General features: G+C 43.3%; 1 protein-coding gene across 1 annotated transcript in view; it reads right to left on the bottom strand.

Moving 5' to 3' along the window:
- CSMD2 (CUB and Sushi multiple domains 2) overlaps positions 1–15,817 on the bottom strand; it is a 671,930-nt gene that overhangs the window by 601,340 nt on the left and 54,773 nt on the right. The window contains exon 2 of the mRNA XM_058303940.2: positions 11,652–11,868. Within this exon, the coding sequence (XP_058159923.1) occupies positions 11,652–11,868 (217 nt within the window). The remainder of the gene's footprint in view (positions 1–11,651; positions 11,869–15,817) is intronic.

The raw sequence follows: 15,817 nt of genomic DNA, 5'->3' as shown, positions 1-15,817 counted from the left end.
AAACTACATTCCACCTTAGGCTGATGAGAAAATGTGTATTGTCAGTAATTGAGGGAACGAGTTGTAGCGTTTCCCATAACTTCAGCCCAAATGTCTAAATTAAGGGATGCTTAGCTGTGCTTAACTGGTGCACTCATCACGAGCACCCTATAAACCCTCCAATATACAGTGGGGCTGTTTATTAGCAGCATCTCCATAGATTACGTTGCTCATTTTCCATTAGAAAACCTCATTCCACATTAAACCGCAATGCAATAGGATGTGTGCCAGAACAGAAAGGCCATCTAATTGCGCAATAGCAGAGAGGTGGGGGTTGTTTCCATAATTCAGCCAGGCAGGGCTGACACTGCATTATCTGGAAGGCTCATTGTTCTTTTCTTCCTAATTTCCAAACTCCTACAGGCTCCCTGGCCCTCAGGACCAGCTCTGACTCCCATTTCCCACCCTGATGCATTCTGAGAAGAATCTGATCAGCCTCTATTGTAAATTTAATTTCAAGCAGCCAGACGCTGCCTTCTGGCACCCTGGGATGTTGCTGCTTGTGAATAGCTCTAGATGAAATGTGAGATGCTTTCAAGGAGATGACTATGTACTCCTGGTGTAGAAAGAGAGTTGTTGGGAGATGAATGGGATCTGCATATAGAACAAGCTGCGTGCAGCGTGCCTATTGGCACCTCTTCATTAACGATGCCAGACGCAGCTGTCAGCACGCAGCATCGGAGAGCTCCCCATTTTGCAGAGAAGAACACTGAGGCTCAGATGGGTTGGCTCACTCGTCCAAGGCCACTGACAAAGAAATAGGATTAGAACCCAAGTATGTTTGGCACTAGAGACCTTAGCTCCTCAATCGCTCTAGCTCAGCACTTACTGATATTTAAGGCCGGTCGAGGGGAGCTGTCCTGCACACTGCAGGAGGCTTAGCAGCATCTGTAGCCTCTACCCACTAGATGCCAGTAGCAATGCCCCATACAAAATTGTGACAATCAAAAATATCCCCAGACATTGCCAAATGCCTTCTCCCTACCCCCGGGGGTGGGGGGCCAAAGCCACCCCGTGTTGAGAACCACTGCCCTGCCCCACAACTTACAGATACAGTGTGTTGTGGGGTTCTTTCGTCTTTCTGCTGAACTGTTTTTTCTAACCTTTTTCTTACAAATAAACAAGGATCCTTTTTGTTTACATCTCATCATAATTCAAAGCAGTTTATACAGATTACTTAATTTAATTCTCACCAGTCCATCTATGAGGTACTAATAGATTCCACTTGATAGATGAGGATGAGTTGAAATGACTTGTAAAGGGCACACAGCTAGGGATCGGCTGGGACTCAAAACTCACTTCGTCCTCCAGCACAACCAGTGCATTGCTCCACAAAGCAAAAATGGCAGAATCGTTGATTCCCAGCCTCAGGGAACTTAGAGTTTAGAATTTAAAGCACCAGGAGGGGAGTGCATTGCATACATCGCAAACCAAGAGCAAGCAGCTGGAAAAGAGTGAGGTCAAAGGGAGCTGGGAATTGGGCTGGGGAATGACTTTTTAGCCTTCTATTGGAATGTATCCATAAACAACATAAAAAGGTCAGAGTGCTGGAGGTAAGGGGAGAAAAGAGAGACGCATTTAAAAAGTAGAGGGCAGGAATTAAAAAATCTATGCCTATCAAATTTCAGAAAATGAAACCCAGAAGCCATGATTTAAGGCAGGCAGAGAGAAATCTGCAGCAATCCTCTTGCTAGTTCTTCCCACTGTGGTGCAAGTTGGGGGTGGTGGGCACAGACTGTAATGGAATCAGTAATGCCACCAACAACTACCAGTGCCACCCAAGCCTCCTTCCTTTTCTAATGATGTCTTTCTTTCACACCTGCAATTCTTTGGTCTGAAACATATGATGGCTGGGCCACAGATGAAGTGTCAGAACAGGCATTAAAGCCCTCTAGAATGGCCTAGGTACTAGATCCTAAGGACACAAGGGTGGGGAGGGATGCAAATGATGTTTACTGAGGCTCAGTGACACCAAACCTTGTGTGAGGTCACACCATTGATAAATGCAGGCCCTAATGAGGTATAAGTCTAGGTTTGTCTCACTGAACCCTACTGCCTCACAGAAATACTGTGAGAGGAGGTGACCTACCTGTTCCACCAGGTGACTGTAGGACAGTTGGGCTTGTTCTTTGCTTTTAAGTCAGACACTTTGCAGTCCTCTTCCACCCCTTCCTTTATCTTATCTGTTCTTGTCACTCCACCATCAACTCCAGAACAATAATTCCACGCCTTCTTCTCTCTCTTCATTGGTCTAGTCCAGGCTACCACAGTCTCTTGACTGGCCTGCAGTCATCCATCTGGCCCCCACCCCAGTGCAGTTTCCCAGCTGCAGTTAGATCATGCAAAATGCAAGCCTGATCCTATCAATTCTCTGCTTAAAAACCTGTATTAGAAGGGCATCTACAACACTGCACTGGAGGAATAAATAAATACATAAATACATAAAAAAATAAATAAATGGTATTCATAATGGAAAGGAAGAAGCAAAATTGTTTTCATTCATAGACTCCATGGTTCTGCACATATAAAGTCCTAAGTTGTCCTCTACCTCACCGTATCCCCCAAAAGACTGTTCGAACTAATCAACAAGTTCAGCAAGTTTATGGGATACAGGATAAAAATTTACTATATTTTTATATATTAGCAATGAACAATCTGAAAATGAGCATTTTAAATAAATATATTCACAATAGCATCAAAAGAATAAAAATATTTATTAGCAAAATCTCCAGTCCAAGAAAGAGAGCCAAGACAAGCTGACCCCTTAAGTTCCATGGAAATAAAAAGAGGGTGTATCTATATCCATTTTGGAGATTAGGAAAAAGAGACATGTCACAAACACCAAGGAATTTCAACAAGATGTAGGGTCAGTAAGACCAAATTAAGAGAAAAGCTACACAATGTTGACAGAGAATTATAGGTTAAAATATTTTCTCACATACATAGAAAACTACAAAACTTTGTAAAAGAAATCAAAAAAGATCTAAATAAATGGTAGGACATTCTATGGTCATGGATTGGAAGACTGATATTGTTAAGATGTCAATTCTATCGAAAATTAGGTTTTTTTTAAAGATTTATTTTTTATTTATTTCTCTCCCTTCCCCTCCCCCCACCCCAGGTGTCTGTTCTCTGTGTCCATTCGCTGTATGTTCTTCTGTGACTGCTTCTATCCTTATCAGTGGCACCGGGAATCTGTGTTTCTTTTTGTTGCATCATCTTGTGTCAACTCTCCATATGTGCGACGGCATTCTTGGGCAGGCTGCACTTTCTTTCGCACTGGGTGGCTTTCCTTACAGGGCGCACTCCTTGCGCATGGGACTCCCCTACACGGGGGACACCCCTGCATGGCAGGGCACTCCTTGCGCACATCAGCACTGCACATGGGCCAGCTCCAAATGGGTCAAGGAGGCCCGGAGTTTGAACCGCGGACCTCCCATGTGGTAGGAGGACACCCTATCCATTGGGTCAAGTCCACTTCCCTCCAAAATGATTTAAGATTCAATGCAAATCCCAATGAAAATTCCAACAGCTTACTTTGCAGAAATGGAAAAGCCAATCACCAAATTTACCTGGAAGGGTTAGGGACCCCGAATAGCCAAAACTATCTTGAAAAAGAATGAGGTTAGAGGACTCACACTTCCTTACTTTCAAACTTATTACAAAGCCACAGTGGTCAAAGCAGCATAGTACTGGTACAAGGATAGATATATAGACCAATGAAATTGAATTGATAGTTCAGAAATAGACCCTCATGTCTATGGCTAATTGATTTTTGACAAGACTGCCAAGTCCACTCAATTGAAAAGTATGGTCTCTTCAAAAAGTGGTGCTGAGAGAACTGGATATGCAAAAGAATGAAAGAGGGCCCCTAATTTATACCACATAAAAAAATTTACTAAAAATGCATCAAAGACCTAAGTATAAGATTCAGGACTCTAAAACTCCTATAAAAAAAAGTAGGGAAGCATCTTCAGGATCTTGCATTAGGAAATGGGTTTCTTAGATTTTACAATCAATAGATAAATGGAACCTCATCAACATTTTTAAAAAAATTTTTTGTCTTTATTTATTTTTTTAATATTACATTAAAAAAATATGAGGTCCCAATATACCCCCCACCCCCCTCACCCCACTCCTCCCCCCATAACAACAATCTCCTCCATCATCATGAGAACCTCATCAACATTTTAAACTTTTGTGAATCAAAGGACTTTATCAGGAAAATGAAAAGAGAACCTACTCAATCGGAGAAAATATTTGAAAACCACATATTCAATACGTGTTTAAATATCCAGAAGATATAAAGAAATCCTACAACTCAAAAATAAAAAGACAAACAACCCAATAAAAAATGGACAAAAGACTTGAATAGACATTTCTACAAAGGGGATATATGTATACTAAAAAGCACATGAAAAGATGTTCAACATCATTAGCTATTAGGGAAATGAAAATCAAAACCACAATGAGATACCATTTCACAACCATTCAATGGCTTTTATTAAAAAAAAAAAAACACCAGAAAATTACAAATGTGGGGAAGGAAAGTGGGAAATAGGAACACTCATTCATTGCTGGTGACAATGTAAAATGGTGCAGCCATTATGAAGACAGTATGGTGGTTCCTTAGAAATCTAAGTATAGAATTACCATAGGACCTGGCAATCCATCTACTAGATATATACCCCAAAGGACTGTAGCAGAGACTCAAAAAGATATCTGCACACCAAAACAGCATTATTCACAATTGCCAAAAGATGGAAGCAACCCAAGTGTCTAGTAATGGATGAATGGATAAACAAAATGTGGTATACACATACCACAGCAGTTTGATATAGTTATGAATTCCAAAAATAGATATTGGATTATATTTGTAATCTGGTCTGTACCTGGGTGTGATTAAGTTATGATTAGGGCTTTGATTGGGCCATGTCATTAGGGCACCCCAAGGGGTGGGGACTCACAGAAAAAAGGCATGGCAAAGGACAGAGTTGAGGGTTTTTGATGTTGGAGTTTTGATGTTGGAGTTTAATGCTGAAGCCTTAAGCATGAGCCCCAGGAAGTAAGCATGCAGAGGAAAGAGAAGCAAGTCCCAGGAAGGGAGGAACCCAGGAAGCCTGAACCCTCACAGAAGTTGGCAGCCATCTTGCTCCAACACATGAAAATAGACTTTGGTGCCAAACTCAGCATGTAAATGCACTGTCTTCCCCCCAGCGTGGGACATGGCACCCGGGGATGAGCCTCCCTGGCACCAAGTACCAGCTGATGATGTAACTAGAAAATGACCTTGAATTAAAGGTTCAACACGGACCAGCAGAATATCCCTGTCTACATATAATAACAGGAGTTAAAAATGCTGTTTGACCTAAAGTAAGGGGGAAATGGAAAGGACAAATGAGTTTATATGGCTATGAGTCTCTAAAAAAGAGTCTGGAGGTTGTCAGAAGGATTGCCCTTATGCACACCTGAGCAGAGTCTCAGAGACAGATAAAGTAGATACAACCCCAGGTATTGGTTCTTTTGAGGGCTAAAGAGACCCACAGGTTCTATGGTCATGGCAGATGGAGTTCACCGCCATGTCGGTTGGCCCTTCTTTGGAGCTGGTGTTTCTGCGTGATGGAGCTGGACTGAGATGTGATCTCTTTTCACAAGCATTTCATGCTACTTTACTGGAATTGTATTTGGTGCTGGGGTTTAGGATATATCTAGGGGATTTGAATCTCTGGACTGACAATATGATAGCCAGGCCCTGAGCCTCAACAGACTTCAGCTCCTACACTCTGATTTATTGGACTTACCCCACTCAGCTAACATGGAGTTGAAGAATGTCACCACCACACCATGGAGCCAAGAGTGCCTACAATTGAAAGCAGGAGGATTGCATCCAGCATCCATGTGGAATCTAAGCCCCCTCTTGACGTAGATGTGGAATGGACACAACCAAGCCAAGGTCCACAGGAAGGAGGAATACAGTAAGGATTAGAGTGGACTTAATGATATTCTATTCATGAACTATTGTGGTTAATAATCGAGAAAATGTGGCATTGGTGTGGAAAAAGTGGCCATGGTGGCTGCTGGGGGTGGGGAATGGGAGGAAGAGATGAGATGTGGAGGCATTTTCGGGACTTGGAGTTGTCCTGAGTGGTGCTGCAGGGACAATTGCCAGACATTGTATGTCCTCCCATGGCCCACTGGATGGAACGTGGGAGAGTGTGGGCTATGGTGTGGACCACAGGCCATGGGGTGCAGCGATGCCCAGAGATGTACTCACCAGATGCAAAGAATGTGTCATGATGATGGGGGAGAGTGCTACTGTGGGGGGAGTGGAGGGGTGGGGGTGGTGGGGGTGAATGGGGACCTCATATTTTTTTAAAGTAATATTTTTTAAAAAATTAATAAATAAAGTAAAATTTTAAAAATAATAAAATTAAATTAAAAAAGAAAAAAAAGAAAATAGACTTTGGTGAGGGAAGTAACTTATGCTTTATGGCCTGGTATCTGTAAGCTCCTACCCCAAATAAATAAACTTTATAAAAACCAACCAGTTTCTGGTATTTTGCATCAGCACCCCTTTGGCTGACTAATACACATACAATGGAATATTATTCAACCGTAAAAAAGGAATGAAATTCTAATTCATGTAACAATGGGGTGAACTTTGAAAACATCACATTGAGTGAAATAAGCCAGAACCATAAGGACACATATTGTATGATCTCACTGACATTAAATAGTTAGAATAAGCAAATTCATAAAGCCAGAATCTAGCACATAGGTTACCAGGGGGCAGGGATAAGGAATGGTGAGTTAATGCTTAAATTATACAGAATTTTCTATTTGGGTTGATTGTAAAGCTTTGGTAATGGATGGCTGTGATGGTGGCACAATACTGTGAAAATAATTCACAGCACTGAATTGTATATATGAATGTGGTTAAAAGGGAAAATTTTAGGCCATATATATGTTAGTAGAATAAAAATTAAAATAAAAAACATAGTACTATATAACACAATGAACCCTGTTGTAAATGACGGACTATAGCTAATAGTACAACTATAAAAATATTCTTTCATGAATTATCACAAATATACCACACTAATGCAAGGTGTTAATAATTGGGTGGTATATGGGAACTCTGTATTTTTTATATTTTATGCATGCTATTTCTGTAAAGCCTATAACATCTCTAACAAATAAATCAATAAAAAATGCTTTCTGAAGAACTAGCTTTAACCAATAGCAAAAAAAAAATTCCAGAAAAAGCAAAGAAAGCTTGAACTTGAAAACAGAAAACATAAATAATGGTAAGTAAGAATGTTTAAAAATAGAAAGGATAAAATATTACAGGAGACCAAACATATCTGTTACCACCAAAAAATGTGAATGAATTCAACTTGTCCCTTTAAAAAATAAAGATTCTTAGTTAAAGTTAAAAACACTTTAAAAGGGAAGCAGACTTGGCCCAACGGATAGGGTGTCCCTACCATATGGGAGGTCCACGGTTCAAACTGCGGGCCTCCTTGACCTGTGTGGAGCTGGCCCACGCGCAGTGCTGATGCACGCAAGGAGTGCCGTGTCACGAGGGGTGTCCCCCGCGTAGGGGAGCCCCATGCGCAAGGAGTGCACCCTGTAAGGAGAGCTGTCCAGAGCGAAAGAAAGTGCAGCCTGCCCAAGAACGGCGCCACACACACGGAGAGCTGACACAACAAGATGACACAACAAAAAGAGACATAGATTCCCGGTGCCGCTGATAAGGATGGAAGCAGTCACAGAAGAACACACAGTGAATGGACACAGAGAGCAAACAACTGGGGGGCAGGAAATGGGAGAGAAATAAATAAATAATAAATCTTTTTAAAAAAAATTATGGGACATGGTCAAAGTTATACTTAGGGGAATATACCTCTTAATGGTTTTATTTTATTTTATTTTATTTAAAGATTTATTTATTTATTTAGTTCCCCCCCCCCCCAGTTGTCTGTTCTCTGTGTCTATTTGCTGCGTCTTGTTTCTTTGTCCACTTCTGTTGTCGTCAGCGGCAGTGGAAGTGTGGGCAGCGCCATTCCTGGGCAGGCTGCACCTTCCTTCGCGCAGGGCGGCTCTCCCTACGGGGCGCACTCCTTGCACGTGGGGCTCCCCTACACAGGGGACACCCCTGCATGGCAGGGCACTCCTTGCATGCATCAGCACTGCGCATGGGCCAGCTCCACACGGGTCAAGGAGGCCCAGGGTTTGAGCTGCAGACCTCCCATGTGGTAGACAGACGCCCTAACCACTGGGCCAAGTCCGTTTCCCAATGGTTTTATTATCAAACTAAAAACAATGACATTAATTCAATTCACGAAGTCAGCAAAGGAACAAATCAGCTTAAAAAGAGTTGGAGAAAGGAATGAATAGAGATAAAACCAAAATTCAGTAAGTTAGATAACAGAGAAAAGAACAAATTGATAACCCTAGAGTTAGTTATAACTTTAAAAAGACCAATAAAATGTAAAATAAAAGAAACTTCTGAGGAGATTGAGTACAGAGAAAGAAAACACAAACATGCAGCATCAGATGGACAAAGGAGATGGAATTCCAGATATTGAAGATAGAGAAACGATGCATGGGACAACAATGTACAATTCCAGACTAATAAATTCAACAATCTCAATAAAATAAATAATTTCCTAGACAAATGTACATTACAGAAACTGAGCCATGGCTAAGAAGAAATCTGAATAGACCAACAACCAGCAAAAAGTTGAAAACATTCAAAGAGCCCAGAGTCTCCAGCAACACATGCTTGCTGTCTCCTCTGAAGGAGACCCATTTCAACACCTACAAGGAGCACATACTCTGCTGCTCCTTGGACTGTCCTCTGTGGGCATTTCCCCTTCCAGTGTCCCCCTGGTGTGAGCAACTCTGGCCCCTGAGGTGCTAAGAAGTGGTGAGCTCCTTCCTCCTGGCTGAGCCTGCACACACTTATGTACTTCTGACCCAAACTCAAATGAGCAGTTCATGAAGTGGACAGAGAGGAGGTGCCCCAGCAGAGAGCCTGGGATGACCCACGAAGGTACAAACCCAGTATCCTCCTGGGTTCCTCTGCATGATTAGGATGAGGACAAAGCCGCCTGTGCCAGGACCACCTCCTTAGGTCATGGAAGCCCCCATCTTTCCATCCTCAAAGCAAAGGCTAGAGAAGGCCCAGAGTCAGCACGTACAGGCTTGACCACATGTGTGGGCCCTGCTTGAGGAGCCAAAGGGCCAGCCAGGGCCAGACTAAGAAGTTTATCTTCCAGTCCCCCGTAGAGTTTCACTCCAGCTGGCCACACCTCGATGAATCTTTCAACATTCATTTAATATTCAACAAAAGGTATGAAAGTGCCCCAAAACAGTGGTGCTTGAGCTCTAAATCTGACGGCAAGGACGCCCTTAGGATCTCATGGTTTTCAGCATTATCAGTTCCCAGTCCCCCAATATTATACCACTGGCCCCTTGACCTGCTTCCACCTGGATATCTAATAGGCATCTCTAATTCTATTTGACCAAATCTGGTCTTAGCTTTCCACCCTACCCCACCTCTCACAGATAATATTCCTCCTGCAGCCATTTCCATCTCAGAAAACGGTTCCTGCTTTCAGCCAGATATTAAGGCCCAAGACTGGAATCATCTTTATCCCTTTTCCTCCCATGCTCCACAGCTAAGCCAACAGCAAATTCTGGCAGCTCTGTGTTTAGAATACAGCCCAGGCTGACAATTTTTTACCCCCTCTTCCACTTCCATCAGCCTCCTTTGTCTCCCCCCTAACTGGGTGGCTTCTGCCCTCAACCATCACTCCCACAGTCACCAAAGTTCCCCCATTTGCTCAGAACCTCCCTCCCCCAAGAGCTTCCTGTTTCATTTAGGGCAAAAGCCAAAGTCCACTTGTGGCTCCAGGAACTATTTCCTGCTACATCCTGACCCTCACCTTCTCCCCAGTGGCTCTGCCCTAGCTGCTGGTCTCTTAAATCTTGTGAAGTGACTTCAAACTAGCAGATCATAAAGATGACACCAGGATTATCTGGAATGATGGCACCAAAATCATATGTCCTTGTCCTCCTTCTCCTCAACATAGATGGCTTGGCCAGGGTGAGTGGTGCTATGTCAGAGCCAGGTCACAGGATGCCAGAACCCCCTGCCAAAAGGCTTAATATCTGCTGTACCCTTGGCCTAGAAAGTTCTTCCCAGATACCCATAGAGCTCCCTCCCTCTCATGGTTTGGTGTCTCCTTAGAAAGGCCTTCTTCCACCACCCTACTAAAACTAGCATACCCTGCCAGCACTCTCTTATCCTGCCTGCTGCTTCTTCATAGCACCTGATCTGTTATTTATTTCCATGTCTATCTTCCCCAATTAGCATGTACCCTCCAAGAGGGCAGCACCTACGGTTCATTGCTGTATCCTTCACACTTAGGCCAGTGTCTTAGACATACCAGGTGCTAATGAAATATTTGTGGAATGAATAAGAAGGTGGAGAGGACTCCAGTTTATTCACCAAAGTTTTACTGAGCACCTACTGTGTACCAACACTGCCAAGTGTCAAGGGAAGAAGATGAGGCCTAGTAGTGCACCACCTGAGCTCATAGTCAGTGGGGCCCCCAATGCCCACCTCCCTCGCCTGCCTTGCCTCAGCCCCATCCTGAAAAGGCAGAGAGCAGGGAGAGAAGAGGGCTGGGGGCTGTGCTGTAAATATTGTTTGTGACCCAGCTCCAGGAGCTTGGAAGCCTAGGGCTCAGAGCATCTTAAACAAAGCCTTGAGGTTAAGTACTTGGCAGGGAACCACTCATTAGTGCACCATGTCATTAGAAGCAATTAGCACTTCAGGCTCCCCAGGGCTTGGCTGGTAAGCCATTAACTCTTGAGATTCCTGGGAAGCCTAAGTGTGGCTGGCAGGTCAGGGGCAAGGCTTGCTATGGAGCCCTACAGGCCAGGTCAACAGAACCTGGAGAGCTAGGACTGTGAGACCTTCTGCTTTGCCCCAGAAAATCTGCAGAGGGACTGAAGCCTTCCCTCCCTATCTCCTTTGTCACATGTGAACTTCCCTACCAGAGTACAGGAAAGCAGCCTGGTCTTCTCCATAGTTTTCCCTTCCATCCAGTGGGATGGAATTTGAGAGGATGGGGACTTCCCCAAATCTTCCAGCTCTACATTCAGAGCCAAGATCACCCAAATTCAAGACGAATTCCAACAATGCATTGATGTCTTTCAAATACAGGATGCAAGACAAATTTACTACTCATCACTACAGTCTTCAACCTACATAACTGCTGGGTCCAAGGACAGAAAATAAATTCCTCTGTGCTTGCAAAACATACACACAAATATAGAGATTTATGCACTCAAAATCAGTTTCAATACAGAGATGTAATTTCCTTATAATCCTTTTATATTTTCCATCTAATCTTCCCAAATGTTCTACTCATCAGTCCTAGCTACTGGATATTTCTAGGTAGGAGAAAGAAATTGGGAGACTTTAAGAAATCAGAGGAAGTGAAAGAGGGCCTCATAAAAAATATAAGAGGTCTTTGTTGATGACCATAAGCCTCAGGGCCCGGCTGTTGACTTGGAGAAGTTAGGTCAGGAAGTACCTTGTTCGCAGGTTCTCTGGCTGGGGTAGGCCATCAAACACAGACAGGACATCAAAGTCCTCTTCCAGGGCAAAGGACTGGAACACAAGCTGGATCCTGTGCTGGTCCTCTGCAGTGATGGTCCACGTGCAGTTGGCGTAATTAGGGTAGCCATATGGGAACCCTGGGCTCTCGACTGTCCCATTGGGACCCTGCAGCTGGAAGGTGCAATTCTGGCCTGGGAAAGAGAAAGGGAGAAGTTCAGTGAAGCCAGAGGAATTCCCAGAAGCTTCCAGAGAGACAGGAACAATGTTTAGAAAATCATTAACCCACTTTTCCAAGGGCTTCCTGGACAGCCCTGGGCTTGGCACAGAGGTGATAAAATCTTTTATGGTCAAGCCTCAGAACCACTCAGTAAGGAAGCACTTCTTTCCCTCATTTTACAAATGAGGAAACTAAGGCTCAGAGAGTTTGAACTAGAACTGAACTCAGACCTCTCCTTTACGATACTCAATGCCAGGTGACAATTTCCAGCCCCCTCTGTTATTTGCAGTCTCTGTCAAATAGGGATTCCCTTTTCTTCCCAGTTTCAAAGGCTTCAAGTCTGCACCACGCTGTCCTCACACCCACTTGGGGGAACCAGCCTCTATCTGTCTACACTGAAATCTTCCATGTGCCCCTCAGATCCCATCCTTCCCTACTCTTCAGGTACTGTGCACTACCCTGTCGCCCTCTTGTATATGTTCAACCATTTCCTCTCCACTGAAAACTTCTATACTAGAGTGAATAATGACCCCATCACCACCAAATTCACTTCTACTCAGAACCTGAGAATGTGATCTTGTTTGGAAAGAGGGTCTTTGCAAACCTAACTAGTTAGATGAGGTCATACCAGAGAAGGGTGGGCCTGAATCCACCGTGACCGGTGTCCTCCAAGAAGAGGAGAGGACACAGACGCACACACATGAAGACGAGGCAGAGGCTGGAGGGTACAGTTACCAGTCCAGGAAGGCCTAGGATTGCTAGGGATAGCAAGAGCCACTCTTTCCTAGAACCTGTAGAAGCAGCGAGGCCCTGCCCATGGCTTGATTTCAGACATCTAACCTCCAGATATGCAGGGTTCCAAATTTTTTGTTAGTTCAAGACACCCTGTTTGTGTCATTGTGTCACAGCAGCCTTAGGAAATGAATGTACCTTTCCATTGACTTAAATGTGCTCAAGATTCTATCATTAAGGAAAAATTCCCTATGCCACTCCTCATCGCCCTCCAACCACAGTCTTATCTCTCTCCTCCCTTTCTCGGCCAAATTTCTAGAAACACCATCTGTCTATCCTCCCTGTCTCCATCTCCATTCTTCCCACTCACTCTTCAGCCCTGTCAGTCTGCCTTCTGGCCCTACTACTCCACTCAAACAGGTCTACTGAGGTCACCAATGGGGCTGGTGGATGTTTTCAGGCCTCATTTTAATTGATTTCTCAGCTGCCTCTAACACTAGGGCTCACACCCTCCTTCGGGAAACACTCCTCCCAGGCCAGAGCTTCTCCAACTTCTCTAATGCGTGAGCTTTACCTGGGGGTTTGGCTAAAGTGCAGATTCTGATTGAACATCCCTGGTAGCTGAGTGGGGCCAGAGAGCATCTCTAGGTCTCTCCCTGGTACTGCGAAGCTGCTGCTTTGGGCCCACACTTTCAGCAGCAAGGCCCACGGCTTCCTCCCACACCACTGTGCTCTCCTTCTCTGGCTGTTCTTTCTTGGTCTTCTTCTCAGGCTCAGGTCTGTACCTCTCCTCCTCTCTAGGCTGGACGACCTCCCCACTTGCCACTGCTGATAAACTTAACATTCCAGGCCCCATCTCCCCTCTGAGCTCCAGACTCATATTCCCATTCCCAACCACCGGCTGGCATCCACTTTGGGATGCTCAGGCTCATGATGTCCCCCACTCCACCTGTCCCCTTCGTTTGTTCCTTCTCCCAGTGATGTAATGACACCTCCACCTCTTTGGCAAAATAAGGCCCATGCAGGAGCCATGCCTGACACTTTCCTCTCTCTCACATCTCCATGGCCAATCTGTCACCCTTGTGTCTGTGTCCAACCTTCACCCCCCAATCTCTTCACTGGACTGTCCTGACAGCCTCCTAGCTATTCAGCCACATCCACACTGGTCCTCACCAACCTGTTCTTTACACTGGAGGTGGGGAAAGAGGTGATGGGGGTTTCTTTTCAAACTGGAAATCTGATCTGGTCATCTATCCTAACTGCTACCCTACCACCACCACCACCCCACCCCACCCCAAACTCTCAATGGAAAGGCCACTTAAGTTCTATGAGGGTCTCTGCATAGTCTGACCCTTAGTGAGATCTCAGCCCCATGTCCACCAGGTATCCAGCCAAACTCTGCCCTTCTTAATCCTTTGTACCTGCCATATTCTCTTACTCCATAGCCACAGGGCATTTGTATATGCTGTTTTTCTGTCTAGAGCATATTTTCTTGCTTTCTTGGCATACTCATCTTTCAGATCTCAATCAACTGTCCCTCCACCCCATTATATGTTCTCATGAAACCATAACTCCTCTTTGGTAGCACTTATCATAGAAGCAAATTTCCATGCTTCCACATGATTGTTTTGTAAGTCTCTGTCTTCTCACCAGGTCACAAGCTCCATGAGAGAAGAAACCATATGTGAGTTTGAATTCCCATGTCTGGTTTAGCACCGATACTATGTCACTCATGTTTATTGAGTGTTTGACTAGACCCTCTCCTAAGAGCTTTTCAGATATTGGCTTGTTTAATCCTATGAGATGAGTACTATTAATATCATTTCCATTTTACAGATGAGGACATAAGGCAAAGAGAAATTAAGGAACTGGCTCCAAGTCACACCATTACTCAGAGATGAGATTCAGATATAAGCAGGTTGACTCCCGATCCACTTTCTTAATTATTATGCTGATAAATCGATTCAACACTAATTTTTTAAAGACTGTTTTAGGGGTTAACTGACAAAGGACAGTTAATCCTTAAAATGACTTTAATATTAAGAAATCTTTTAACACAAAGTATCCTGTCAAAGGAGAAAAATATATAAGGTCTTATGAATAAATGGTAAAAGTACATTTGATAAAATTAGACATGGGAACCCTGACTAAAGTAAATGTTCTAAAAGAAGATTTTCTTACCATGATAAAACATCTGTTTTAGAACAATAACTAACATCATACTTATGGTGAAACATCTGATTAAGACCAGGAATAAGAAAGAGAAGACACTATCACCCCTGGGAGTTACCACTTAATATTGGAAGCACTAATCCAAGCAATACAAGGAAAAAAAAACAAGAAAGGAGGAAGCAAAAATATGGTTTGTAGATGATATATTAATATATCTAGAAAACTCAGGAGAATCAATTACAAGGCTATCAGAACTAACAAGAAATTTCAGTAAAGTAGCCAAATGCAAAATAAGTACAAAAATCTATAAAAATAAAAATATGAAGAAAATACATCTTGATAACTATAAAATACATATAATACATAGAAATACAATGAGTGGGAAGGTGTACCCATATCCTGGGGAGGACCGATGTTCTCAAATTGAGGGAATTGTCTCTCGAGAGAATTGCTGGTTCCCAAGGGGGAGTGGGGAACAGTCTAGTATGTCAAGCCCTCAGCATTGTTGCAAGTATCTGTGAATCTGGTCCTTCAAGTAGTGAAGATTGATTGTCACTGTGGGCCCTGAGGGGAGGGGGAGAGAGGAATAGAATAGATGGAAGCAGGGTAAGGGAGTGGGGGAAGTGTTCCACAAGATCATACAATGATGGCTATAGGACAAGTCAAATTACACCAAAAATGTATAACAGTCTATAGGCTAAAATAAAAAGCATAATGTAAAACATAAGCTAAATAAAAATTTAGAAAATTATACTGTCTAAAATATAAACCATAATGTAAACCAAAATGGAACCATGTTTGATAGCTATGTTTCAATATCTGTACATCAGCTGCAGTAAATGTAATATGAACATGTAAAAAGATCATTGCTGAGGAAGGGGGAAAAGGGTTTGATGTTGGATATATGGGAGTCCCTATATTATATATGTGACTTTACTGTGATCTAATACTTTTTTAAGACAAAATTTAAATTTTTTTTTTAAAAAAGATGTAGACACTGAGGAAGGAATGGAAGAAAT

This window comes from Dasypus novemcinctus, chromosome 9, assembly GCF_030445035.2.
Source record: "Dasypus novemcinctus isolate mDasNov1 chromosome 9, mDasNov1.1.hap2, whole genome shotgun sequence".
Classification (NCBI taxonomy): Eukaryota; Metazoa; Chordata; class Mammalia; order Cingulata; family Dasypodidae; genus Dasypus; species Dasypus novemcinctus.
This window is presented reverse-complemented; position numbering and strand designations above follow the sequence as displayed.